This window comes from Panthera leo, chromosome D1 (assembly GCF_018350215.1).
Source record: "Panthera leo isolate Ple1 chromosome D1, P.leo_Ple1_pat1.1, whole genome shotgun sequence".
Taxonomy (NCBI): domain Eukaryota; kingdom Metazoa; phylum Chordata; class Mammalia; order Carnivora; family Felidae; genus Panthera; species Panthera leo.
In genome coordinates this window covers 87,497,515-87,525,440 of record NC_056688.1, presented here as the reverse complement: position 1 = coordinate 87,525,440, position 27,926 = coordinate 87,497,515, and the positions used below count along the sequence as shown (strand labels likewise).

General features: G+C 42.3%; 1 protein-coding gene across 1 annotated transcript in view; it reads right to left on the bottom strand.

The window, feature by feature from the left end:
• KIAA1549L (KIAA1549 like) overlaps window positions 1–27,926 on the bottom strand; it is a 265,919-nt gene that overhangs the window by 112,370 nt on the left and 125,623 nt on the right. The window contains exons 2-3 of the mRNA XM_042906019.1: window positions 3,325–5,847; window positions 1,797–2,399 (exon numbers count right to left, since the gene is read on the bottom strand). Of these exons, the coding sequence (XP_042761953.1) occupies window positions 1,797–2,399; window positions 3,325–5,485 (2,764 nt within the window). The 5' untranslated portion in view covers window positions 5,486–5,847. The remainder of the gene's footprint in view (window positions 1–1,796; window positions 2,400–3,324; window positions 5,848–27,926) is intronic.

Here is a 27,926-nt window from a genome sequence, read left to right as displayed (position 1 = left end):
TGACTCTGACTTTGAAAATTAGGTTCAGCAGTACCTGGTCCTTGATGCGTCTGCATGCAAGAAAACTCGTGTAACAGTGTTCCCTGATAGCCTGCTTAAGGGCAGGCCCTGAGCTGGGTCCTACAGCCTAAAACACCCCTGAATCAGGAAGATACAGTCCCCACCTCATAAGTGGGACAGAGACAGGGATGGAGAGCTGGGGTGGAAGGTAGGCACCTGTGACTGAATGCGACAGGTGCTATTTGAAGGGAAGCCTACAATGCCATTGGAAGCCCCAGGAGGAGGATCCAGCTCAGACTTGGGCAAGGGGGTGGGGATCAGGTAAGGTTTCCTGATGCTCCCACTGAGTCCTGAAGGATAAGGGAAGTATGCTAGGCCCGGGAGAGAGGGACCACCCTCCCCCCCCACCCCCGCCCAAAAACACACACACACACACACTCCCAGCAAAGAAAAGACCAAGTGCAAAGACACAGGGATGAGAAGTGAAGCCTCAGGATACCTGTTTAGGCTTGTTCCTGAGGGTGATGGGAAGTGAAGGGTTTTCAGCCAAGGCATATATTTTAGAAAGTTCCATTGGCTGCAAACTGAAGAACAGATTGGAGGGGGGGATAGTCTAAGGCAGAGAGATAAATTTGGTTGTTGTTGCAGAAATTGAGTGATGACGACAGTGTCAACTAGGGAAGAGGCAGTTGGGGAGGAGGAAGGGGGATTCAAGGAGGTAAGACTGAAGGCACCGGTGGTTGACCAGGTGTGGGGTGAAAGGGATGGTGATGAAGGAGGGGGGAGAACGTTCCAGACTTCTGCATCTAGGTAGTTGGGGTTGCCTGCCTCTCAGTGAAGGGGAAGTGGAAAACCAGATGGTATAATTTCTGGAGAAATAGAAAGAGATACTGTACTTTGTGCTTTGCCTAGTTTCACAATTTCCCACTTTCGAATAGGGTATGTCTCCAGATATAATTTCATTTAATCCTTTGTAGGGTGAAGAGGAAGGCGGGATGCGAGCATTCAGCACTGGCATGCTCTTTCAAATGCTGTGTCTAATGCTTTTTATAGCAAACACTACCACACTATTAAAAGCACCCTGTGCCTTCCTGGCCTGCTTTGCTGCAACTGGGCGGTGGGGGCTAAAGAGAAAGCATATACCACCCAATTTTTTCAAGGCCTCTTTTTCAACATCAAAAGAAATCCTGGGCACCCACATCGTGTGGCTGTACTTTTACTATCTGCCGACTGAGAGAATACATCACAAAAGCCTCTCTGAATTCTGTAGTGCTTCCAAGATTTGATATTTTACTAATCATTTCATTCATTCATGTGAGACATTACTGATTTGCTCCACAGGCAAAAATTGCTACAGGTTTGTTTTCTCAAACTCGCTGGCAGAACCAGTTTCCCTGGGGCCTCTGATATCAGGACTGATCCCAGGCCTAGAATCTGTATCTCCTAAAGCTCCCCCTCTCCTCTGCCACTTGATAAGGATCAGGGTTCTGGGCCTCATCACTGTGACATTTGGGGCTGGATTATTCTTTGCTGTAGGACCATCCAGTGTGCTGTAGGGTTTTTAGCAGCATCCTGGTCTCTGCCTCATTACGTGCCTGTAGCACCCTCCCTACCCTCCAGGCTGTAAACACCCAAAAATGTCTCCAGACATGGCCAAATGTCTTCTGGGGGGAGAAGGAGCCAACTGTCCCTGGTTGAGAACCACCGATCTCAAAGAAATCAAAGAATTCTGCTACATCTCTGAGACCAGCACGTGCTTGCCGCTTTCAAATAAAATCAGGACACTGGACTCTTACCTGTCTTCACCAGGAGCTTACTGGACATTTGACACTCCAGGTTGGATGCCATTTTGCCGGTTGTGACCACAGCAGTCGACGCAGCATCTATATTTTCTGCCGGCAAAGGTGGCAACCGGGTGGCCCTTACTGGGGCAGTAACGGATGTCAAGGCTGCTGTGATTGTCAGTGGGCGTGTGGTGGATGCCTTCGGCATGTCTGGGTTGGTGGGGTTTGGGAGGCCTGTGTGCATGGCTTGTGGTTTCCTGGGGAGGTGTGTTGTGGACAACAGGCCAGAGGCGGTGCCCGTGGTCCCTTGCATGGCTGTGTGAGCACTCCCGGTGTGTGCCGTTCTTGAAAACATGTAGGTTGGTGTGAATGAGAAGGCCGGAGGCACTGCCCCCGGTGTCGTCCTTGGGCCAGGTGCTGCGTTGTTTGTGACATTTTTAGCTAGGGCAGTGGTCCAACTGCTCTTGACTAATCCCGAGGCCATGGCCGAAGCCCTGCTGCCAGTGCCCTTGGCAACCAGGGCTGCAGACAGCGCCGGTGGACTTGATTTCCCCAGTAACAACGTAGCTCCTGATGCTGCTGTTGGTTCTGCCTTGGACGACACCGAGGGGTCTACTGCAAAGAGAAAAAACAAAGTCTGTCATTGGCCCACAGTACACATGTCACTTGGTGTGGTGATGAATGGATGTAACATATGAGTTTGCTGAGGTGAAAAGTCTCTGCTCTGGGATTTAGGCAAAACAGCTCTAGGTTCATTAAGTCAATTACCCATAATGAGAATGCCACTGACAGAAACCTGTGATTGGTGGGGGGAAGGGTGGTGTGGAAAGAAATTTGTGGTTGGTAATAAGGACATTTAAGTTCTTAATACAGATTTTCCTCACCTTACAATGGGATTATGTCTCAATAAACCCATCATAAGTTGAAAATATCATAAATCAAAAATGCACATAATATACATAACCTCCCAAACATCCTAGCTTAGCCCAGCCCACCTTAACCATGCTCACAACACTTACTTTAGCCTACAGTTGGGGAAAATCATCTAACACAAGCCTATTTTATAATAAAGTGTTGACTCACTTGGGTAATTTATTGAATACTGTGCTAAAAGACAGAATAGTTGTATGGGTGTAGGATGGTTGTAATTGTATCATTGTTGACCATGATCTCGTGGCTCACTGGGAGGTCTGACTCACTGCCCTGCCCATCAACACCAGAGAGGATTGTACCACTTATTGTTAGCCTGGGAAAAGATCCAAATTCAAAATTCAAAGTATGATTTTTATTGAATGCTTTTGCACCATTATAAAGTTGCAAAATGGTAAGTCAAACCATTGTAAGTTGGAGACTGTACTTTCAAAAGAATCAAGTCAGCAGAGGATCAAGGGCACAACTATCTGGGACTGCTAACTCATTCATCATCCCAATAGTGTGTGTCTGCTCCTTCTAAGCAAAACTGGGTATCTGTGTTGAACTTGAAGATGCTTGTCCACAGAAACAGTCATACCAATTTTGGGAGTACAGGGAAACAAACTACCTGCATGAGTGGCTGCACCTGTCCATTTCTCAGGGTGCTGAGAAGCCAGCAGCACTGTGGATGGGGCCCTGGTCGATAGAGGAGGAGATTCAGCAGTAGAATGGTATCTCAAGATACTCTGGAATGGTGTGGAAACACTTATCACAGGAGATGGGTAGATGCCACCGGAAATTGGGAGAACTGAATCCGTTTTATCTGAAAGTATTTCCTGCAAGCTAGCTGTGGAAGTCAGACTTGGAGAAGCTGGTGAAAGAGCATGTGTTAAATGCGCAGGCAGCTGTAGATGGGGATGAGACACAGCATGTTGGCTTGTGGATGGGTAATCTTCAATCTCAGCTGTTTGAAAATCTCTGGAATAGTTGTTATTGGTTATTGACAAGAAGTCTGTATGGTTTCCAACCATGGTGACCTCTGACTGTTGAATAGGTTGGTTGGTGCTTATACCAAGGACTGGACGCTGAATGTTAGAGCCTTCTGCAGTCACTAAATGCCCAGCAGTTTCTCTGAAATCTGAAGATCTTATTGTACTGGCAGCTGAAGTTGAACCACTGGGAGGAGTAGCTGAAGCTGAATGAGTTTCCCAACTGGTGGAGTTAATTGTGTGCCCATTTAAATAATAATTTGTTTGCTGCAGCAAGCCAGATATCATCGGCTCTGTGGAGAGAGATCCAGTTTCTGCTGAAAGAGAACTCCAGAAAACATCTGTGGTTGCTGGCTTTTTCACATGTCTTGTTGTTGAGAAATCATAGACCTCAGTGGATGAGAGAAATGCTGTCACCTGTTGGGAAGTTGAAACTGGCAACTGAGAATGGTCCATCACAGCTGCATAAGTCTCTGGCTTGATGTCAGACAAGCTAGGGGATGGGGACATAGTCTGGGTGCTTTGTGCAGAGGGGATGGAAGGTAGAGGTAATTCTGAAGGAAGGAGGTTTGTTCTTAGAGTTGTGATCAAAAAAGATGAAATATGATCCAGGCTAGAATCAGAGGTGAACCCATTTACAGTGTGATGACCTGGAATCTCTTTACTTGGAAGGATCTGGAGATCAACTGTCAAATTTGCCTTTTCGTTTTTCTTTAAAACAGCTGTCACACTATCTTCTTTCTGCAGGGGAAATGCCCAGGTTGTGGAAAGAAGATTGGGAAATTTGCTGGAGAAGGGGAAGTCTGTAGCCACTGTCGGAGGGGATCCACCGCTTCCCTCTTTTTGAGGAGTTGGCATTTTGGGCATGGTGGAAGGAGAGGCATGGTTCTGTGCCAACTGGAGAAAGGTGGGTGCAGAAGGAAAGTCTGCTGCTGTGCTGTTGGATGTCCCAGAAAGGATGGCTTGCCCTCTGCGGGCTGTGGTGAGAGGCAGAGGAGAAGGCACCAAAGAGGACGATGTGTGTTCTGCTACAAGGAGGAGCCCTTCAGAATTCTCTGGAGCCCCTGACAAATGCAGTGGGTTAGCGGTGTCATTTGTGGTAGCAAGGGCTATCTTTCTGCTGGTTGTTTCCACTGCCACTGATTCTGCAGTCTGTAAAAGTGAAGACACAGCCTCCTGGGTCATTGCTGCGGCCACCACACTCTTAGAAATTGGCAAAGACACCCCACCATGCACTCCTTCAGCCACCTCAGCTTCAACCAGCTGTGTGGATGTACGACTTGAAGCCACTTCCAACACTGACCATGAGGGAGTTCCATCTGGAAGCTGAAGAAGACTTCCAGGCACTAGGGGTGGAGGAGACAGATGGGACAGTTCTGCCACAGAGCTCAAAAACTCAGGTGTGGGGGAGCCTGCTGTGTGAGGACCCTCTGTGGGGGGCAGCTCAGGATGCCGCATTGTTGAGTATCCAAAAAGACCTAGATGAGGGATGCCTATCAAATCCTGGGCATTTTTGGACAGAGTGTGGTTCATTTCCCCAGCAAATGGGTGTGGGGAATTAGCTATGCTCTCACTTGAAAAGGAGCCAGTTGGAGCTGTTTGGGGAAACAAAGGCACTTTGGTGGGTCGTTCGGCTGGCTTGGAAAAGATGATGGAATGAGGTGAGTCAGGAGCCAATGAAGAGGATGGATGTGAAGGGAGAAATGAAAGAATGTCTGGTCTTGGGGAATGTTGTGGTGAAATGGAAGGAGTCCCTACCCCAACTGGCTGAGATGGGATAGTGGACAATGAGGGGAGCATGCTGGTGTGAGGCAAACCTGACACGGAGGCTGCATCTTTTCCCCCTTGAGGTCTTGGTGGGACGAGAGACTCGGTGGAATCCTTGGAAGGCTCAAGGGAGGCGCTATGTCCACTTCCTTGGTAAAGGGAAGAAGAGAAGTCCCCGTGAGCCCTGGCTCTGCGGTGTGTCTTGGGCGGAGGCGTTCGGGCAAACTGCAGCACACTAGTGTTGTCAGGGGAGGGTGCCAGCACATTCTTGATTCTGGCCACTGCCGAGGAAGACGGGACTTCTGAGAAAGGCCATGTTGGTGAAATCGGTAACAATTTCCCATGAGGAAATGACTCCGAGGTTGGGCTGACTGTTATCTGCAGATTGTCTGTTCCTGTCAAACAAAATACCACACAGTCAGGCATCAGATGATCATCTAAGTGCCTGCTGTGGTAGGTCCTGGAGAGAAGGGGTGGGCAAGACAGGCACCACTGGGATCTCACAGAGCTTCCACCCCAGCACAGAAGACTCATTAAACATATTTAGACAATAAGGTTAAGTAATGACACATATGCAAATACTACAGCTAACCTACAGGGCTGGGCTGAGAGCCACAGTCTCTGATGAAATGATACCTAAGCAAAGATGCCGAAGACACCTGTGTATCTTAAATCTTTTTTTCTGTACCACCAATGAGGGCTGGACTGGGAAACTCACAATCTAGAAAATCAAAGATGAATGTAACTACCTGCCAAGGCCAATGACACCACAATAAACCTCATCAGAGAACCCAAAAGGCAAATGAAAGGACCGTGAATCTTGATGCAAATGTGTGTTCAGGACCCTAAGTCATCTCCAGCAGAATAACGAGGTTGCTTGTGTTTGGGAAGGATGGCAGCAGTGGCATCTTTCTTTCTGAAAGTAAAACTACTCACATTCATCCTAGAACTAGAGACACCTCACAAGACCCAGTGTCACTACAAGCACCTACAGAGAAAGCAGACTATTAGCACCCACATTTCCTGTGTTAACCTGCAGGCAGAAAGGCAAGGAGAGAGGGCACAAGATAGTGAGCTTCACAGGAAAGGAGGCAAGGACACAACTGATCAGAAAGCTGGAAATATCATGCTAGGGAAGAGAAACAACATCCTGCTTGATGATGCTCTGATCCCCTTTTCCATGGTTCTGCAGTACTGATGGTGCTGATGACCCCAGAGATGGCTAAGCACCCTTAAGTCGTATTTTAAGTTAAAAATAAAAAAAGAAAGAACAGGTACTTCTAGAGTTTTCTCCATTATTGACTAAAAAACGTTAGCCAAAACATTTGACAGAAACAAACGAGCCCAGGGGAGCTGAAGTTAGAAAATCTGATTTGTAGTAGAGCGGGGTGAGGTGGGGAGGTGAGGGTGGATGATGTACAGGAGCAAATCTGTGTTTCAGAAAAAGCATTCTGGCTACAGAATAAAGAATAGAACAGACTGGAAAGGAGTGGGAACAGATGACAACAGAGACCAGAAGAAAACTCCCTGAAGTAGTGTAGGCATGGGGTGACTGGACAGTTGTAAAAAGGAGTTGAGCCATAGTGGAAGACTGAAATAGATCATCCTCTATGATCCCTTTCAATTCTCATAGTTCAGGATAATGTAGTCCTTTAAATATGTTTGTGTTTGCATATGTGTTTTTTAAAGCATTTACTCTTTTTATTTTTTAATATTTATTCTTGACCAGGGAGATAGAGGATAAGTTGGGGAGGGGCAGAAAGGGAGGGAGACACAGAAACCAAAGCAAGTTCCAGGTTCTGAGCTGCCAGCACAGAGCCTGACACAGGGCTTGAACCCATGAACTGTCAGATCATGACCTGAGCCAAAGTCAGACGCTTAACCGACTGAGCCACCCAGATGCCCCTGTATATGTGTTTTTTTAATGGCTGCAAATTCTCCTATATGCCTCCCATTGAGAGGTGAGGTCTATGCCCCCACCTGAAGCTGAGTGGGCTTGAGACTGTTCAACCAAGGCAGAAGCATTGCCATATGACTTCCAAGGCTACCATTACAAAAGGCCAGGCAGCTTTCACTTGGCCTCTTGGAAGGCTTGCTCTCCATATGCTCCCTCACTCTCCCTCCTAGAACCAGTCACCACTCTGTGAACAGCCCAAAACCACATGGAAAGGCCATGTGTAAGTACTCCAGTCAATAGTCTTAGGTGAGCTAAGCTTCCCAGTCATCCCTGCCCAGGCACAAGACATGTGAATGAAGAAGCCTCCAGATAATTCTAGTCCCTAAACACTTGAGTCACCCTGTTTCAGTCTTCCCTACTGAGTCCCCAGGAATCATGAACAGAGACAAGACATCCTCAGTTTGCTCTGTCTGGATTCCTGAAACCACGAGCATTACAAAATGGTTGTTATTTTACAACATGAAGCTAGGGGTGGTTTGCTGTGCAGCAATAATAACTGAAACAATACAGGATTGTGTCCCTCATTCCTGGGAAGTGAATCTCTACAGCTTTAATTAGCTAAGGATTCAGAAGCCAAAACACAGTTAAGCACTCTTTATTTCAATGAAAGTTGCTTTTGCTTTATACACAAGATCTTAAAATTATGTCTATGCTAATAAATAAAATATGTCTGTATTAATTAATGTTGTATCAGGAAGGAATGGAAAGGGAAGAGAAAATTTTGAGGGGCAAATGAGAGGTAGATTTATAAGAAGGGAAAAGTAAATTAGGAGAAGTAGGGCAAAACCAAATTTTAAAAAAGGCAGTGAAGTAGAAGTTTTATATAGGTTAGATATAAGAGTGTGTTGGACACACTCTACAGTATTCCCATGATCCCTGTCTCTTGGTGGTCATGCCTTTGTGTAACTCATCTTGAGTATGAGCAGAGCAGAGCCTGTGAGTTACTTCTAACCAATATAATATGGCAAAGGTGATGGGATACCCACTTGTGTTTATATAATCTAAGACTCGGTCTTGCTGGCAGACTTGCTGTCCTTGATGGCCTGATGAATTAACAGGTCATACTGGGAAAACCCATGTGGCAAAGGATTGTGGGTAGCTTCTAGAACTGCAGGCAGTCTCCAGGAACTCTGAGCAGCCTTTTGGAACTGAGGATGGCCTCCCACTGATGACCAGCAAGAAGCCAGGGCCTTCCAGATGGAAGCCACAAGGAAACTAATTCTGCCAGCAACCTGAGTGAACTTGGAAGTAGATCGTTCTCCAGTCAAGCCTCCAGATGAGAACACAGCCCTGCTGATACCACAATGGCGGCCTTATAAGACCTTGTGTAGAGGATCCAAAGAAGCTGTGCCCATGGGAAATGGGAAATAATAAATTCATGTTGTTTTGGGCCAGGAAGTTTGTGGTAATCTGTTACACAGAAATAAAAAACTAACAGAGGTAGAGAGTAGGGGGCTGTGGAATGGGCATATAAGAAGAGATGCAGTATGAGGTACCATGACTAAAGAGTAGCAGAAAGGATGGTGAGAGGGTACCATCAAGACAGTAAAAAAGAAGCCCAAGTCAGTATGTTTGTTTGGAATTTCACAGAGAAGCTGTGAAATAAAAATTCAAACATAGTACCTGGGACTCAGAGGAAGTTATTTGAAGAGAATACTGGGCTTTGCAAGAGTAGAAACAAAGCCACATCAGCAAATAGCAGCAGACACAGTGGAATGCTGCTATGAAACAGGTTGGACTCTTCTGTTTAAATCCCATTTTTCAAGGAAAAAAAAAAAGAAGGCACGTTTCAATCAAATTACTGAATTCTTTTTTTTCTCAATGAAATCCTACTAACTCTCCAATCCACCCCTCTCTGTATTCCAAAACTGTTAACTTTTTCTACTTAGAATGATATGAACTATTCTTTGCTGACAAATACAGTAATGATCTTCAAAACAATGCACAAAAAGCAATCATATATCCCACATACAAGAGGGGGAGATGAAAGATAGTGGTGTTTCCCTGCACAAGTTCCTGAATAGCTATCCTTTGTGAATATCATAAGCATCACTCATTCTTCTTTTTTCATTTTTTAATGCTTATTTTTATTTTTGAGAGAGAGAAAGCATGAGTGGGGGAGGGGCAGAGAGAGAGGGAGACACAGAATTCAAAGCAGGCTCCAGGCTCTGAGCTGTTAGCAAAGAGTCCAACATAGGGCTTGAACCCATGAACCGTGAGATCATGACCTGAGCCAAAGTCAGACACTCAACCGACTGAGCCATCCAGGTGCCCCCAAATATCACTCGTTCTAGGGACAAGCCAACAATTACCTTCTCTTTGGACAGTGTATCCCACCAAGGGACTAGTAGCCTAAAGAAATTTAAAGGGAAGTAGCTTAAATGACAAGAGATTTAAGGAGGCTCTGGCTGAAGGTAGATGGGGAACAGAGATGGATTTAAGTTGGAAATAAGTGAAAGCAAGCTAAAGACCCTCAAAATAATGAAAAGTTAAAATGAGTCATTTCTTCCCTTCCCAAGGAGACATGAACCCCATTCCATAGACAATTGACACACACATTTTAAACTAGGTTCGTTTGTGCCATGCTTAGATAAAAGCATGGTTTTCAAAGCTTCAGGAGAGCAAACAGTCATTCCTGTAAGAATATCAGATTGAATAATAATTGGCACAGGGGCACCTGGGTGGCTCAGCTGGTTAAGCGTCTGACTCTTAGTTTTGGCTCAGGTCATGATCTCAACTTCGTGGGATCAGGCCCCACTTCAGGCTCTGCACTGACTATGAAGAGCCTACTTGGGATTCTCTCTCTCCCTCTCTCTGACCTTCCTTCACGTTCTCTATATTTATATTTATATAAAGAAATATTCTCCAGTCAAATTCAAAGGGCCTCCCAATGCGGCCCTGAATCGCTTCCTAGTTTCCTCAAACTACTCCTGTAACACAGTCATAATCAGTCTTTTTCCATTCAGCGCTTCCTTCCTTTGACTGCTGGAGACACTGAGAAGGAAGCCTTCCCACAGGTGGCCTAGCTATAGGCATGACCCATTTCCAACCAGGGTCATGAAGCCATCCACTTTGTCCTGCTCACTGCCTGCCAGCCCATTTTCTTAATTGTAACACTCAACGAAAAGCAAACCTGATCAACAGCAGCTCTTGAATAGAAGAAACTAAGACAACCAGCTAATAAACATCAGTAAGTATCCCAAACCCTTCCTCTTTATATTTCAGAGAGAAATACCTGCAGCTTTCTATTAGGCCTCAGAGTCAGATGGCTTGGATTCAAATCCTACTGCTCCATTTGCTAGCTGTGTGACCCTGGACAAGCTACTTAACCTTATTGTGCCTCTCCCTCATTTGTAAAACGGGGACTATTACGGTACCTATGTCAAGGTACCTACATTACCATGAAATTGTTTTAGGTGTTAAAATGAGGTGATACATGTAAAGTCTTTAGAACAGTGCCTGGCACACAGTACTATTATTGGTATTGCTGTCGTTGTCAATATTGGTATTGCTGTCATTGTCAATACTTTGGATGCACTCACAGGCTTCCTCAGAGGCCCCGAATGCTAGTCAAAACTCAGAAATGTCTTGCTGATCACATACTGCCACAATCCCACACATCTGTGGAACCCCTTACAGTTTACAGCATCTTTTCATTCCCTCATCCCACCTTGTTCCTCACAGTACCTGTGAGGTAGAGGATAAAGGTCATCATCCCCATTTTACAGGTGAGCAAACCATTGCCCAGAGAGGTTAAATGCCGGCTTGGCCAAGGTCACATGGAGAGTTACCCCATGGCTGAGTGTGACTCAACTCCTCTGATTTCAGATCCAAGGCTCTCTGCTCCTCCATCTCCAGGTCCAGGGTGGGCTACATCCTCCTAGAGGGACCCCAGCAGACGGGAGCCCACATGGTCATTGCCCCTGTGAGTTTGACGATGAGTCTCTCTTTGGTGCTGCTTCAGCAGACATTATTGAACACAGCTCTAAATCACTGAGACCTCGATTCCCAGAAGGTCAAAAGAGATGAACCAAGCATCATTTCCATGTTGAAGCATCCACCTCAAATCCACACTTCTGAAGTTTGGCGCCTAGGACATTCTTCCTAATGTGATTTCTCCTGGGGCTTTTTCAATATGCCAGTTAAACAGAATCAAATTGCCACTCCTTGAAGTGATGCCAGCAAATAGAAGGTTCTGTTTACTGCCTCAACAGAAGCTTTTTAACTTTCAAAGCTGTTTCACAGCTATTTTCTTAAAAAAAAAAGTTTATTGCTTTCGAATCTTTTGTGAAACAGATTTAAAAATAAAACTGATTCCCCCCATCACAATACATTTGCTCTTTCATTTTCTAAAACCTCACTTTGTATAATCAGTACAGAAAATTTGGAAAAGATGGAAAAGTTGAAGGAAAAGAATCCCATGTGTCCCTCAGCCACCTCCCCATGCATGTCCCGCCACATCAAGGAAACCACAATTCACACTGTGGTGAATAGTTCTTTCAGGTTTCATTCTTGGAAGAGCTTTGGTTTATGTGCTTTTCAGACCTGTGGTTGCACTTCACATCCAACTTTTTTTTTTTTTTTTGCACCTCTGGTCTTTTAACATTGTTTTAAAGCATTTTTTCATACTGGATAAGGCTGAAAATTGTTCCCACTAAGACATGGTATTATAATTTGTTTAACTGCCCTCCAACTATTAAGATACAGGTTATTCATACCTTTTCAGTTTTATAAATAATAGCCTCATCCCCTTCCAATTCTGTCATCACCAACCCTGTGTGGCAGGTGGGACAGACACAATGACCTCCTCTTATGGATAAGATCACCACACACATCTAAAACCATCTGAATCAGAAATAAATCAACGGGACTTGGAGTCTCTCTCCTCTCCTTCTGCTCCTTCAATCCTTCTGATGGGGTCACTTATAAGTTTAAAAGCCTCACCCCCTAGTCGGCCTAAGCTCAACTATAGAAAACGCAATTAACCACCAATAACTGATCCTCCAAAACAGGACAATCCTATCAGTCAACTTTGCCAAACCTTCCTATTTTTTTACTATTTCATTCTAGCCCTAAGGAGAGTTGAGACCATTTTAATCCATCAGGCAAGAAAAACTAAAGATGTAGGAAAGTATGAACTAAATGAAAAGCAGTAACAGGGGCTTAGAAATTTGGGCAAAAGGCATATTACTGGGCTTCATGCCATGTTGAAAAGTGTAAACGTAAACCACTTCTAAGTGACAGTCCCATAGTTAAGATGTCATTGTTCCTACAACTCTCCATTTTTAACTCTTTTGGAGTACTTTTCCCTTTCTGCTTAAAATTCTAGCCAATTATCGCCCTTATTTGCTCAATCACTTAGCCATTTATGCCTCCAAATCCTTTCTTGGACAGTCACTCCCTTATAAAGACTAACAAGCTGTAATCCTTATTGGGAAGGAGGTCAAGTGTTCCAGTGAAGGCTGTGAGATCTGGGTTCACAGCCCCCCTGCCTTGCTCCAGCTGTGTTAACTTAGGCAAGTTACAGACCTCTCTGTGCCAGTTTCTCCATTTCACAATGTGGACAGTATTAATCTCTGTCTCACAGGTTGTCTTGAGCCCTAATGGCATTAACCCATGGAAAATATTTGGAACACATCCTGGTACAATATATGTTACTTATCATGATTGTCGGCAAGGAACACAAAATCTGACTAAGAGATTTCAGAGTCATGTCTTTTTTCTAAACTATGGTAACAGTATATTATACCCCCAATTTGTGGTAAACTTATTCTAACTTCTCAGTACTAGTTCACATTTCTTACAGTGAGTCCTTCGTCTCCAACTATAATTCCCCACTACCTGGTTAATCCACCTGGCTTTCTTAGCATTCGTAAGACTTACCGAGTTTCTGCATTAGATTTCTCCCCCGAAGTCTGCTTACTTCCACAAGCAATCATGTGGTTTTGGAAATGACTTACTTGGCATAGTGGCAAAGAGAACACTTTCCCATTAGGATTCCTTACAAATCAGACACACAAATCTTACAGCTATGGCTGAACTGCTGAGAGAAGGCAGAGACAGAGCTTCTCTTCTCATGTACACATATCTTCTCATAATAAATACACATACATAAATGAATAACCTTCGTAATAAAAATCAATCCAGAAATGAGAAACCTAAACAAGTTAACATAGGAAAAAGGAGGACTATTGAAAACGGCACCAGGACCAGATATATTCAGCTGAGTTCTACTTAACTTAAAAAAAAACAAGGCAATGCTAACTTCAGCAAACTAATTTGGGCCTTTTAAATATATGAAAATGTTTCCAATATATTTTATGAAACCAGTACTGTTTTAATATCAAAATCAAATAAAGATATATTAACTAAATAACTAATCATCAAAATATGTAAGTGAATGCAGGCAGCACACTAAAAATGTGTGCTAGGGGAGGGAAAGGCTGCGATAAAAAGGAGAAACCCATGTATATTCCAGGATCATATTTGTGCAATTCTATAAAAATTATGTACGTGTATATATAATAATAAATCATTTAATGCATAAACTATCAATTAATAAATTAAAAATTTTTTTTTTTAATTTTTTTTTAACGTTTATTTTACTTTTGAGACAGAGAGAGACAGAGCATGAACGGGGGAGGGTCAGAGACAGAGAGGGAGACACAATCTGAAACAGGCTCCAGGCTCTGAGCTGTCAGCACAGGGCCTGACGCGGAGCTCGAACTCACGAGCTGTGAGATCATGACCTGAGCTGCAGTCGGACGCTTAAGCGACTGAGCCACCCAGGTGCCCCAATAAATTAAAAATTTATAAAGTCTGTGATAGTCAACAAAACACATAAGTGCCTGCACAAAACATACACGGACACAAAAAGAGAAGGTTAAGACTTTGCACCACATTTAAAGTCCAAATGGTATGATCATAGGCCAAACTCTGTACTCTTAAATGTTTTTAAATTGCAGTCCCATTCTTGTATCATCTACAATGTTGTTCATGACAGGCAGAGACCTTCCCATTCATTTTGCATCTCACAGAGTATTTTGTTAGATTGAAAAGAAAATAATCCTGTATTAGAGACATCTACACAAACTGACAGTCTCTAAAACCAAGAATAAGCAAAGGTACCATGTCCCAACAACTGTTCCCATCAATATTGGTTCCATGAGACAATCTGGGGGGAAAATGGTTTTATATTCAAAATAGCTTAGGAAACCTCTTACCAGGGAGTCACCATGCAAACAAGTACATAAAGTCTCCAAAAGTCTTAGGGTAAACAAAAGTTATGTTTAATCTAGAAAATCCCCAAACTAATTGACTGTGGAACTCTTTGTTCTGTTTCTTTTTTGCATGATACTAGCTAATATCCCAAGGAGCCACTGCTCTGAACACCTTGAGGGGATTTTAACGGAAGATCATTTCAGAGTTTAAAGTCATTGCCCTTGAGCAATTTCAGATACAGAAAAACCAAAGAAATGGTAAGTGGACTAAATCCATCATGGAATCTGAAAACATGTTCTTTGAAAATTAAATAGCTGGCATATTCTGCTCTGGTAGGCTCCTTTCACGGTGTATTTTAGCAGACTTATTCATGACCTCCTCTACTGACATTCATCGCTTGGGATAGCATAAGGGTGAGCGCTAGGAAATCTGTAAAGTTCTGTATAACAAACGGAAAGGACCATCATTATACTCACTGGCTCCAGTGCCTTCTTGGGGCATTAAGTTAATTTAGGTAAAATGATAATATCAATAACTTGGTTGTTTCCCCCACTAAATGGAGACATAAGAAAAATGGGAAGGCTGTGTGATGCTTCATGGATACTGATGTCCTTCTTACAACTAAACACCAAACATCTGCAAAATCTGTGTGGGGGCCAAGAAGCAGAATATGTTCCCCATATTAATAAAAAATATTATTATTAATCCTTAATTCATGTTCATTGATGACTGGGTCAGGCATTAGTTTTACTATAGAAGTCTAACCTCATTAATAATGAATATCACTACTTCAGGATTTGTTAATTCAGATGCTTAGAAAAAGAAATTATCAGCCAACTCTTTTAGGACTGAATAACAAACTAATTGCCTTTAAGGTGAAAGAAAGAGAAAGAGAGAAAGAGAGAAAGAAAGAAAGAAAGAAAGAAAGAAAGAAAGAAAGAAAGAAAGAAAGAGAAATACTTATTCTGAGTAAATGATTTGCAAACTTTTTAGAAGCACCGAAACTCAAAAAGATAGCCAGTATGTTCATAGCAAATAATTTTCATTAGCAGTTTATTTGCTTTAGTGTTTACATAGATGCTCATATCAAGATAGCATTTATTTTTAAAAATTCTATAATTTAGATAAGACCACGTTTTCTCTCATTTGGTATAAAGCAGTAAGATCTATTTATGTTAAGCTTAAATCTATTCCACTGACAAAATTTCCATTTCTATCTCCCAATGCCTTGGTTTATCTAATAATAATAAAAATCATTAGACACAATTTTCAGCACTGGCAATGGATTTTCCTTTATCCTTCTAGTCACGAGGACAATCTGTAACTAGCAACAGAGTCTTGAGATGTCTGGCCAGAAGTAGGAGTGCCCAAAAGAGGGGCCCAGAATGCTGGTGCTCTCTCCACCTGGGAGAGCCTACTCAGCACAGTCTCCACAGGAATCTGGATAGAGGAGCCTAGGACAGACTGTACACCATTTGGTGGGAGTCAGAGGGAGATGCCATGTGTGTCTGCCTAACTGCCTGTACTTGAAAGACAAGAGACCACAGTAAAAGCATCCTACCATAGACATGAAACTTATCCTTCCCACACTCATTCAATTAATTTGAGTACCTACCGTGTGCCAGACACTAACGCTTACTGAATGTTCCCCGTAGTCCACTACTTTCCTATCTGCTTACAAATATAAACCCATTTCATCCTCACAACGCTACTATCAGGAAGATACAGGTGATAGTTAATTGTATGTGCCAATTTGTTGGGCCATGGGGTAGCCAGATTAAACATCATTTCTGTGTGGGTCTGTGAGGCTGTTTCTAGATGAAATTGGCATTTGCACTGATGCACTCAGTAAAGTCAGTGGCCCTTCCCAGTGTGGGTGGGCCCGAACAGAACAAAAATCAGAGTTCTGTTTTAAGGGAGGATTTGCTCCCCTCCTGCTAATTTGTGTAAGGGTAATTTTTCTGCCCTTGGACTGGGATTTACTCCACCGATTTCCCTGGTTCTTAAATCTTCAGTTTTGGCTGGAATTACAGCATGGGCTTTGCTGGGTCTCCAGCTTGGCCCCTGCAGATGGTGGAACTTCTCAGCCCCCATAATCACATGAGCCAAATCCTCATAACAAATCTCTTACACGATATATAATATCATACACATTTAGGCACTCTGGATTCAGGGTTGATGTCCTTAATCACAAATGTATCCTGCCTCAACATAGGGGAGGACATAAGGTGAGGCCCCTACCCAAGATGTTTAACATTGTTTAACAAACTTGAAAAGGTCCACCTTTTAAAGATGTCATGTTTTTTAAATCACTCAACACAAGGTTTCCAATGCTCGTCCACACTCCAATCTAATGCAGTTTTCACCTAACCAAGACAAAGCAAGAAATATAACTATAATTGTGTGCATGTATGTGTATTTTCATCAATTGCTTTTCTGGGTCTAATGGACAATCCTCCATTTTTGGTGTCAACATTTCCTTACTTTTCTAAATGCTAATGGCAGCATGGTGTAGCGATGCCCTCAGTTGACAAGATTAAAAGTTTGAGAATCTAAATTGGGCTTCCAAAATTCTTCATTTTACTAGTCCATGAGCTGTCCAAATCTGAATATCAATGATCAACCTTTTTTGAAGGAGACCCGAAGTTTCCTTTCACAGGTGAGTACAAGGAAGGCATTTTCCACTTATCACTGATGGAGTTGGGGAGGGAGGAAGGAAATGAGAGGAGGGCCTGACTTAGAGCAGCAGTCTCCACAAAACACTGTGACACTAAGAGTTGGGAGGGGCTCGTCTGGATGACCAAGGGAAAACTGAGAACGTAATGATATTTTAAGCGGTGGAAACCTCTCTCCTTCTCTGATGGTCCCTAAAGAAAGAACAGCTTTCTTGAAGTCAAGAGTTTATCTAGCTTGTAATTTTCCACACCTCTTGCTCCAGTATAATTATAAATGCACAGCTTCTTGAAGTTAAAAACATGCATTATTACCCTCAAGATAAATAACATTCAATTCTGTCTTCCACCCTGAATTGTTAATGCTATTATTTTCACAGTAAATAATTGTTAGAACCATTACCAGTGAACTTGTGGCATGTATTGTTAACTTCTTAACAAATATCAAGAGAAATTAAGTGTTTCTTGTGGCACACTGGTTGGATTGTTAATTACTTGTAATTGAGCCTCAAATCCTGGTTCTTTTCAAAAGTACAAATAATCTATGACAAACATGTCACTGTAAAATATAGCATATTATATAGCCTTCATTAAAATCTATTTTCTCTCAAACTGGATTGAAATATTGAATAATTTAACCCAAAATGTATTTTAGTAAAGTGAATTTGTTGGCCAAATTGCTTGTATGGTAGTGATATACATGTCTTTATTCAGAAATTTGAGAATTTAACTGGTTATTTTTCATGCCAACCTACACCAAACAGTTCCCCTTTTCAAAACATCTAGTCTATTTAAGAATGAATTCTCCAAGAAAAAGTGCTACACATGTGAAAATAAGTAACTTAAATCAGTGCCAGAACTATTGGGGAAAAATGAAATTTAGTAACAAAGGTAAAGATTATTTTATAGCTTTAATTGCAACTCTAGAGCATTTTAATAGTGCTGAACAATAAAACTAACTTCATAATGTCAAAGCAACTAAAAAGCAAAAGACTAACTTTATTCTGTGAATCCATAAGTCAGAGAATGTAACAGCTCCTGGGCTTACAGCCATTATACACAGGACAAAGCCAGAGCCAATCTGCTTGAAAAGCAATTAACAGAGCAGATTAACACAAAGAATCTCCAATATGTAGTCAACTCTACTGTGATTTTATCTATGTCAGTGAACTCAAGATAAAATTAATGTATGATAAAGATCATACTCAGGGGAGGTAGTTGAAGCCTCACACATGAGCCAGGAGATCTGGATTCTGACCACGGTTCTCTCACCTGCTCCCTTTTAGACATGAAATAAATTGCTTTGCCTGCATGGGCTCCATGTTCCTTCTCTGTAACACATGAGGGCAAAATCAAGTCATCTATAAGATCCCATTAATTATGGTTTGGCTTAAGCCAAGAAATCATTTTTAAATAGTTTTATCCCTCTTGTCATAGATTAATCCTTTAGCCACCATGTCTTTTAAGTGTCTTTTAATCTCCAAATTGTCCCCTCCATTCCTTTTGTTTCCTTAAAACATATCTGATGAATAAGCTATGGAGTTTCCATAGTCTGGACTGGGCCAATGCATGCTCATGATGCAATTCAACATGTTCCTCTGTCCTCTACATTTCCTGCAAATGGACAGTTAGCTCCAGAAATGAAAGTATATAAGTCCTCACTTTTATTGTATTGTATTTTTTTTTAATTTTTAAAGTTTATTTATTTATTTATTTAGAGAGAGACAGTGCAAATGGGGGAGGGGCAGAGAGAGAGAGGGAGAGAGAGAATGCCAAGCAGGCTCCACACTGTCAGTACAGAGCCCAATGCAGGGCTCGAACTCATGAACCATGAGATCATGACCTGAGCTGAAACCAAAAGTCAAATGTTTAACCGACTGAGTCACCCAGGCGTCCCTTTATTATCATATTTTAATATGGAAATAAATAACAACAAGAGGAAAGCATTTAAATGCAGTCTGTATGAACCATACCCCCACTCTTCCTCACTCATCTAGAGCACTACGCTTTTCCAAGGAGGAATAAAATGGGATGGCCATGTTCTCTACCAACACCAAGGATTATTTTGACTAGAAAGCCAGCACTGGGTGCCTATGCATTAGAGATACAGATTTTATCCCAGGTGTGATCTTTGCAAAGGTTTTACATTTGTCTCCTTTAGTTCTAGACCTGTAGCTTTTCTACCTACAGAGCTGTTATATAAGGTGGCCCTGCTACAGGGAGACTGCCTTCAGTAACTATCAGGAAGAAGCCTTTCGGCAGAAAAAAAAAAAAAATTCTGCATTAGAAGTTTAGGCCCATGTCTCCTGGAGAAATGAACTCCAGAAGGCAACTTAAAAAACAGCATCCAGCAGGAAAGGCAGAAAGGAAGAGATGTTTCCTAGCATTGTCATCGAGGAAACAATTGTGCCACCAGCCATTACAGCTGCATCATCTGCAAAAATGAGTGCTCTGTAGGCAGAGCAGATGTTCCAAAGCTGTGTCATTTGTAAATATAGATGAGAAATGTAAACTGAAGATGTGACCTCACTCACTATCATATTTGAGGGTAATAGCAATTAGGAACATTGAATATCATTTGAGCTGAGACTGCAAGGATCTTTTTTCCAGTCCAAATATAACTGCAGAAAACATACTTTCAAAAAGTAAAATAACTCTCACTGTTGCCTGCCACCACACAGTTGCAAAGTGAGCCAGTCTAATTCTGAGGCTCCCAGACAAACATGGCTGATTCATCTTTGCTGAAAGAACTGTCGATTCTTCAGCCACGGGAGAAATTAAAGGCTGGATTGGATAGAGGTTAGAAAGCAAACAGTTTCTGTAAAAGAATGAATAATTGGGAAGAAAAGGGCAGAAGAGGGCATTTATTTATTTTTCCCTTCAAAATTCCAGGGAATCAGGAACAATGGCTTCACATATCCCATCTCTCTAAGGAAAGTTAGAGGAAGAAAAAATGGTAGCTATCTGGCCTCCAGTTCTTGCTTAGAGATGGCTAATTAGTTACATCTCACAGGTGGGTTGCCTCCAAGTGATTGCAGTGGCTGCCTGGACTGTTGTGGAGGATTCTAAACACAGTCCTGGATCAGCAGGGAAGCATGGTGGAATCAATTAATAATGTCTGCCATGGGTGCCATGCTTGTGGAACGACATTAGGAGTAGAAAGATCTTTAGCATCCAGGAAAAGGTGATCCCTAAGGTTTCTCTCAGCATCTAGCCTAGCTCCATTCATTTTTAGAAAATGAGACCAGGGCCAAAGGCGACTAGGTGACTTGCCCAAGGTCTAGCACTGGGCAAGTCTGAATGAGAGACTGGTCTTGGATTCCGACACTGCTTCTTCCACCATCAGATGTATCATGTTACTTTTTAAAGCATCAGCTGAGAGAGGAGAGAAAATGAAATGAGGAGAAGGAAAGGGAGGAGGTGAAAGAATGATTCAGAGACAAAGTGAAAAACAGAAAAAAAAGTCAGCAGGATTAATAGAGATGGGCCAGGAAACAGATGTCATCTCCAGGCTGCAAGTGGTATGCAAATAAGCTGTTTTCACACCTGGCAAATCAAAGATACTGATGATTTTCTTCTTACCACCCACCTGACAGTCCCATTTTGTATCATCTACTCCCCTCTATCCCTGAGCATCAGCTCTCATAGCCCCAGCTGAGCAGACTGGTAATCACATGACCATGGTTTCCTGGCCACAGATGCTTGACAGGAATGGATAACTGGTCTGAGCTGTTCTCCTTGAACTTTTCCCCAAGAATTTAAAACTGGGACCTGGAGACTGTGTCACTCCATATTGGGCCTTTGACTAAGGAAGTTATAGAAAACAGGAAGCCATGTTTGGTGCACATATATGCCAAAACAAAGAATGCTGATTTGGAAAGAGAGAAGAATGGAAAAATGCAATGACCTGAAAGTGTGACCTTAAAAAGAGAAGTTAGATTAGTTGCTCCAGTTCCACATTTTATTTATTTATTAAATGTTTATTTATTTTGTGACAGAGAGAGAGGGAGAGAGAGAATCCCAAGCAGGCTCTGTGCTGCTAGTGCAGAGCCCAATGCAGGGCTTGATCTCACAAACCATGAAATCATGATCTGAGCCGAAATCAAGAGTCGATGCTCATCCGACCGAGCCACCCATGCACCCCCAGTTCCACATTTTAGGCGAACTCAGCCATATACTCCAAACCACTGGGTTCCATAAGATACCCTTACATGCTTTTCAAAATATAAGCCTTTTTGGCTTCAGCTGGTTCAGGTGCATTCTGCTCCTTGCAAGCAAATATAACCCCTGATTAAGTCAATTAAACCTTGTTTGGTTTCCATTTTCTGAACATAGTAACACTGCTGTGGGAGAGGGAAAGATAAGAAAGGGTTTCTTATTAGGGGTCAAATGTTCTCAGGAAATCCAAATTAATACACTAACCTTTGCAATAACATACTGCCTCCTATCTACTAACTTAGGCATTCAGGCAACAAATCAAATTAAACAAGGTATCAGCTATTAAAATCTATGTTGATCATTAGCTCCATAAACAAATGTGAAACAAATTTATGTTATTTATTTATTACTAGGCATTTCCTGCACGACCACCCTAGAGTTTGGGCTACAAAATCCTGAAAACACGGCATCCATTTGCTATTCACATGTTACTAAAAATCCCAGATGGTAAAGCCTTTAAAATCAACTGCAGGCAAAATCAGTGTCTGTCTCCTGAGCAAGATTCTGGGATTGCAAAATTGGCTGGTGGTGTACAAAGAGTTCATAAAACTGTGATTAAATAAAGCACCAGCAAGTGCTCAGGCAAAGCTTATTGAAAGATTACTCCATAGGCTCCTTGTATCGAAGCAAACTGATAGGAAATCAAGAGAAATCAATTTCCCTAGAAGACAGCTCACTTTTGTAGGGATTGGGTTTTCGGTGAAATCCTCCATATTTGGCACAGAAAATGAGAACACTGAGGGAAAACCCTCTGGAGATGTCACCAAGGCCAGCATTGTCAAGGGTGACCTGTAAAAATAACGTGGTTTGCAAAGGGTGATCATCAGTGGCTTCCACCACACATTCTGGGAAATGAATTCTCAAGACTCAATTTTTCATAGTTTCAGATTTTTTCAATGATTTCGCATAAAATATCACTCTAGTTTTGCTGAGTTTATTCTTTCTCCAGCTTACTCCAAAACCATGTTTAATGTTTAACCTCTATGGAGATAAACCTCTGGTATTTTCCAGGTTGTCAACCTTCCAGTAAACCAGATGCCTCCAAAGAGATATCTGGAACAGTGAGGAACAGTTGGGTAGCTCACACTGCAACACAACTCCACTATCTAAGAAAGATGCCCTTGTCACTGGCGCAAAGAGAGCTGTAGCTTCCTTTGTTATTTACCTCCTTGGACATCTGTCTGTCCAGATGTCTCAGACTAGGATATGAATAAATTAAATGGAATAGTTGGGACAGTCTTTATTTCCATTTTCAGACAGTAGAGGGTCTTGTACAAGGTAAATGACCAACAAATGGTCATTTTGTGCAGCGGTGGAAGACACCGTTAGAACGTCTATCCAGCACACAGTCCCTTCTCTACAAAATACCCACTCCTGAAAACATTAAGTTGGTTCATTACCATCCCCTATTGCCAACTGGCCCAAGCATGAACACCTGCCCCGGGGAAAGTCAATCACTTCTGGCCTCACTGCGGTCAGCTGTCTCTGGACCACAGAAGATTTCAGTTAGTTGTGTGGGGGACACCGGGCTCCATGCTTCCCTTTCAAGTTGGCTATTTGTACCAGAGCAAATACCAGGAACCCAGAGAAACATAAAGGAGAGGACAGAAAGAAGCAGAAATGAGAGAATGTGTGGGGCAAATAAAGGGGGACAGAAGGGCAGAGACAGATTAGGAAATTGGGCAGCCCTTGATCTGATGATTGCTGTCTCATCAAGCCCAGCTGTTCTCTCTTCTGGGATGTGCCCTCTGCAAATAAAATGTAACTTTCAATAAAATTCCCATCTCTGATTCAGCCTGTATCTAGCAACCAGAGACTTGGCCATCCATCCAAACTTTATACATAATTGTACACCACTCCCATCCCCACCTCTGTGAGGAAAAACAGTATAAGATTCCACTTCTCCACCAAAGGATCTTCTATTGAGTTGGAAGATACTTGATTTATTTGCATTTTACTCATTTTTGTAGCCTATTTGTGAACAGTTCAGTATAGTCCCAAATACCTCATAACACCTGAAACTCACTTTTTCTTGAAGATGCTTGATAAGATTTTATTATAAATCTAGAAACTAAAAGGAAAGCTTCTTGGCTGACAATTCTGACCACTGTGTGGGGAGTGCCTGGGAGAAGGCACTGCTGATGTCCTCTGTCCCTCATGTCCTGAGGTCAACTGCACCACATCATCAATGGAACACTGCAGGAAGGGGGCCAGAGCCAATGTGTGACACAGATGAAGGACACATGCTCAGGTGTCTCTACTCTGTGCAATGTTCTTTTAGCTTTCTTTTCTGTCTTCAGTCTCAGTGGGTATGAACATGAGCCCCGGAATCTGACAGACCCAGATGAAAACCCCAGTTCTACACTTACTTGCTGTGTGACCTTGGGCAAGTCACTTTACCTCTCTCTGTGCCTCAGTTTTCTTACCTATGAACCACCTTCCTTGCATAGTTGATGTAAGGAGACAAGGCATTAAAAGGGTTTAGAATAGAGCCTATTACAGAGTAGATAAAGAAGATATGAGATAGATACACACACACACACACACACACACACACACACACACACACACACAGTGGAATATTACTCAGCCATAAAAAAGAATGAAATCTTGCCATTTGCAACAGCATGGATGGATCTAGAGGATATGATGCTAAGTGCAATAAGTTAGTCATAGAAAGACAAATGCCATATGATTTTATTCATATGTGGAATTTAAGAAACAAAGCAAACAAGCAAAGGAAAAAAGACACAAACAAAAAAACCAGACTCTTAAATATAGAGAACAAGCTGGTGGCTACCAGAGGGGAGATGGTGGGGGAATGGGTGAAAAGGGTGAAGGGGATTAAGAGTGCATTCACCATGATGAGCATGGAGTAATGTATAGAATCGATGAATCACTATATTGAACACCTGAAACTAATATAACACTGTATATTAATTATACTGGAATAAATACATTTTTTAAAAGATTAGCTATCTTTTGCAGATAGGTGTGACCATGTGACTAAGTTCTCACCAATGGAATGTGAACAAAAGTAATGCTCTTTCCCTACAAAGAAAATGCTGTCCCTGTACTCTTGCATACCCCTCCTCTGGGTTGGAACATAAGATATGTAACTGGTAAGCAAGTCTCTACTCTATAAACAAGGAACACGTCTTAGGAAATTGCTAAACAGTGAGAGAAAAGAACCTGGGTCTCTGGATGGCTTCATAAAGCAAAACCACCTCCTCACCTTGCACCTCCTTTCTTCGGAATAGTTATGAGACAGAAATAAACTAGATTGTCTGAAAAAAATGGCTATAATATTTATTAATCATTATACCACTGCAGCATGGCAAGGTAAATATTTTAACAAAATGCTGGCCAAATTCAAGTGTCTAATTGCATTTATTAAAAAAAATAATGATTCCACTATAGCATGATTATTATCCCACTCCATTAAATTGTTAAACATTCAATCACTCTGATAAAAATGCCATGATATCTACACTTCTTGTCTATTTTTAAACCTAAATCTGATCATCTTTTAATAAAGATTTCTCACAATAATATAATCAACTAAGCAATCTAGCCACTTGAATCTTACCTAATCATTTACAGCGTTAAAATCAGAATATTCTGAGATAGGCCTATACCTACAGCAGTAAATTATCAAGATTATCCAGGAGAAATGGCTAACTACCTTGTGAAAAAGACCTGAGGCAAATTTCATACTCAGAAGAAGCTCTCTAGATAAATGATCATTCTCAACCTACTAATAGCTAACATTTATTATATGCATACTGGCACCGTGCCTGCCTAGGCTAAGTCTTTCAGATGCATTAATTCACTCAATCCTCACAGGTAAGATACTAAGGCAGATACTCTTAAAACCCCCATCTTACAGGTGGGAAATCTGAGTTCAGAGAGCTGAAAGCAGAGCAGCTAAGAGTTACTAATCTAAGCTAGAGGGGGGAAAGACATTTGAACTTGTTCAGTTGACTCCAGAGCCTGTGTCCTTGACATGTGCTATCTGTGCAAGGAGATTCCACCTACAGTCTCTACAGAACACCCCAACACCAGTGTATATTTGGGACTTAGATTTTACAGTCATCCATCTTGGGTGCCAAGGCTTTGGGTTCTGTGACACGAATGACCCTATAGCGTGGATTCACCATGAATTTCAATGTTGAGATGGAAGCATATACAGATGCTCAGTAATACTGCGTGACTGATCCCCTGATTAGGATCGAATCCTCCAAAAGTCTCCTAAAATGTCTTTAAGTCGGGAGATTTTGTTCCCTTCTGAAGAGAATTTAATTTTACTGAGGGCCAGCTACTTACAGATATTTGACATATGTTATCTCATTACTTCTCCCAACAACACTTTGACTAAGATGTCATCATCCTCATGTATGAGTTAGACTTCCATTGCAGAGGAAACAATATAAGCAGGAAGGGGTTTACCAAGGATAATAAATGGCTTAAGGAATGGCTTATGCTCCCAGGAACATGTCCAAAGAATCAGGATACCACAGAAAAGAAGCCAACAGAGCAATGCCTTCGCTCTCCTGGAGAAAGTGCAGTAGCACAGGTGTGGCCTCCGATGCTGGTGGAGACCTCTGATTGGCTGGCCCTAATTCATATCTGGAACCCTACCTGCATGAGAGCCATGGAAAAGTAATTTTTAGCTTTCCAGTTTCTGAGGCCTAGGAAAGCACACTTGGAAAGAGGGTAAGAGAAATGGAGTTTCCTGTGGTAATTTGCCTAAGTGGGACTTGAACTTGGTCCATGTGAATCCGGAGCCCATGCTCTTTCCACAGCATCATACTACTCCTACTTACTTTCCTGTCTGTTTCCTGTCTTGGTGGTTCCCAGAATCTGGCTTAGCGTCTGGGGACAGCCATCTCACACTTATTGAGCCAGACACTCCGGGGTCTAGGCTTATCCACACTCCACAGTTGACTCAGAAGAACAGCATTTACTTCAGCTTATTTCTTGCCCACCAGGAGCTCACAGCCATCACACCCCCACGCTTTGGATGATTTTCATAAGCATCTGAGACTCATTCTCCTCTCTGGCTGTGTCCACATCCTCTCCAGCATCAGCACACTTTTGCTTTCACGGCTGCCTGCCCCAGTTCTCAGAGCTCTTATCTTTCTGGTGAACATCTCAGAAGCCTGAGTCCAATATCAGTGTCCCTAAAATCTGGTTACTTTAGAGACACACAGTCCTCAGATTCTAGAAGTAAGCCACTCTATGCCATCCTAGCCAGTCCCTATGACACACACTCACGAAAGCTCCTTCTGCAGTTTCGTGGTCCAACTGTGACTGCTATGCACAATTTCCAAAGCTACTTCTTATTTGACGCTGCGCATAGATTTCTCCCCTGTATAAACATGGCACCAGCAGAGCAATTTCTGAAGCAGAGAAGTGAGTCCTCAGAGGTGCTAGGTGAAGAAACAGAACTTCCTGGAGGGGGGAGTCATTTCTACTCACTTCCAGTTTCTGTAAAGGGTCAGAGCAACATTACTGAGGGCAGCCAGGGATGGCAGAGATGGCTACGTTCATTCCAAACACAAATCACACTGTGTCCTGGCTATAAATTCCAGCAGCAGCAGCAGCAGGTGTGTGCTGCAGAGGAATAGCTTCTGCAATTAAAAAAGTGACATTTTAATGGATTATGCAGATCAACGAAGGCTCTAAATCATATACCTCCTGCCTTAGACGGGATCAGGAACACAGGCCAACCAAGAGCAGACAGCATATAAACACTACGAACATTTTATCAGTCCTTATGACCTTTTTATAGTTCACTGTGAAAATGAACATTAACCTTCACTTCCAGAGAGTGCCCTTTCTGCTGCCTAACAAAGGCAGTGGTTCTCTTTTGTGATGACATGTGAGCTTGCTTGACTTTGTATTTCTTTTCTTTTTTTAATCGAGTCTATTCCTTATGTTGTACTTTACATTCCTGCGACTTATTTTATAACTGGAAATGTGTACCTTTTAATCCCCTTCACCTATTTGTACTTCTCGAATGTCACAAATGTTATCTGATGTGGTCCCATTACCACCGGAAATAAAATAAAAACTGTTATTTTTGGCAATGGAGTGAGGGATGAAAATAAAGGGGGAGCAGGTGCAAGGCCCACGGGAGATAAAATGCACAAAAATTAAAGTGGAGCCTAGAATATGGCTTTGTTCTTTTCTTTGTTCTTTAATTTTTTAAATGTTTATTTATTTTTGAGAGAGATAAGGAGAAGGAGAGGGAGAAGCACAAGCAGGGGAGGGGCAGAGAGAGAGGGAGACACAGAATCCAAAGCAGGCTCCAGGATCTGAGCTGTCAGCCCATAGCCGGATGCAGGGCTCCAACCTGTGAACCACAAGATCGTGACCTGAGCCAAAGTCAGACGCTCAACCG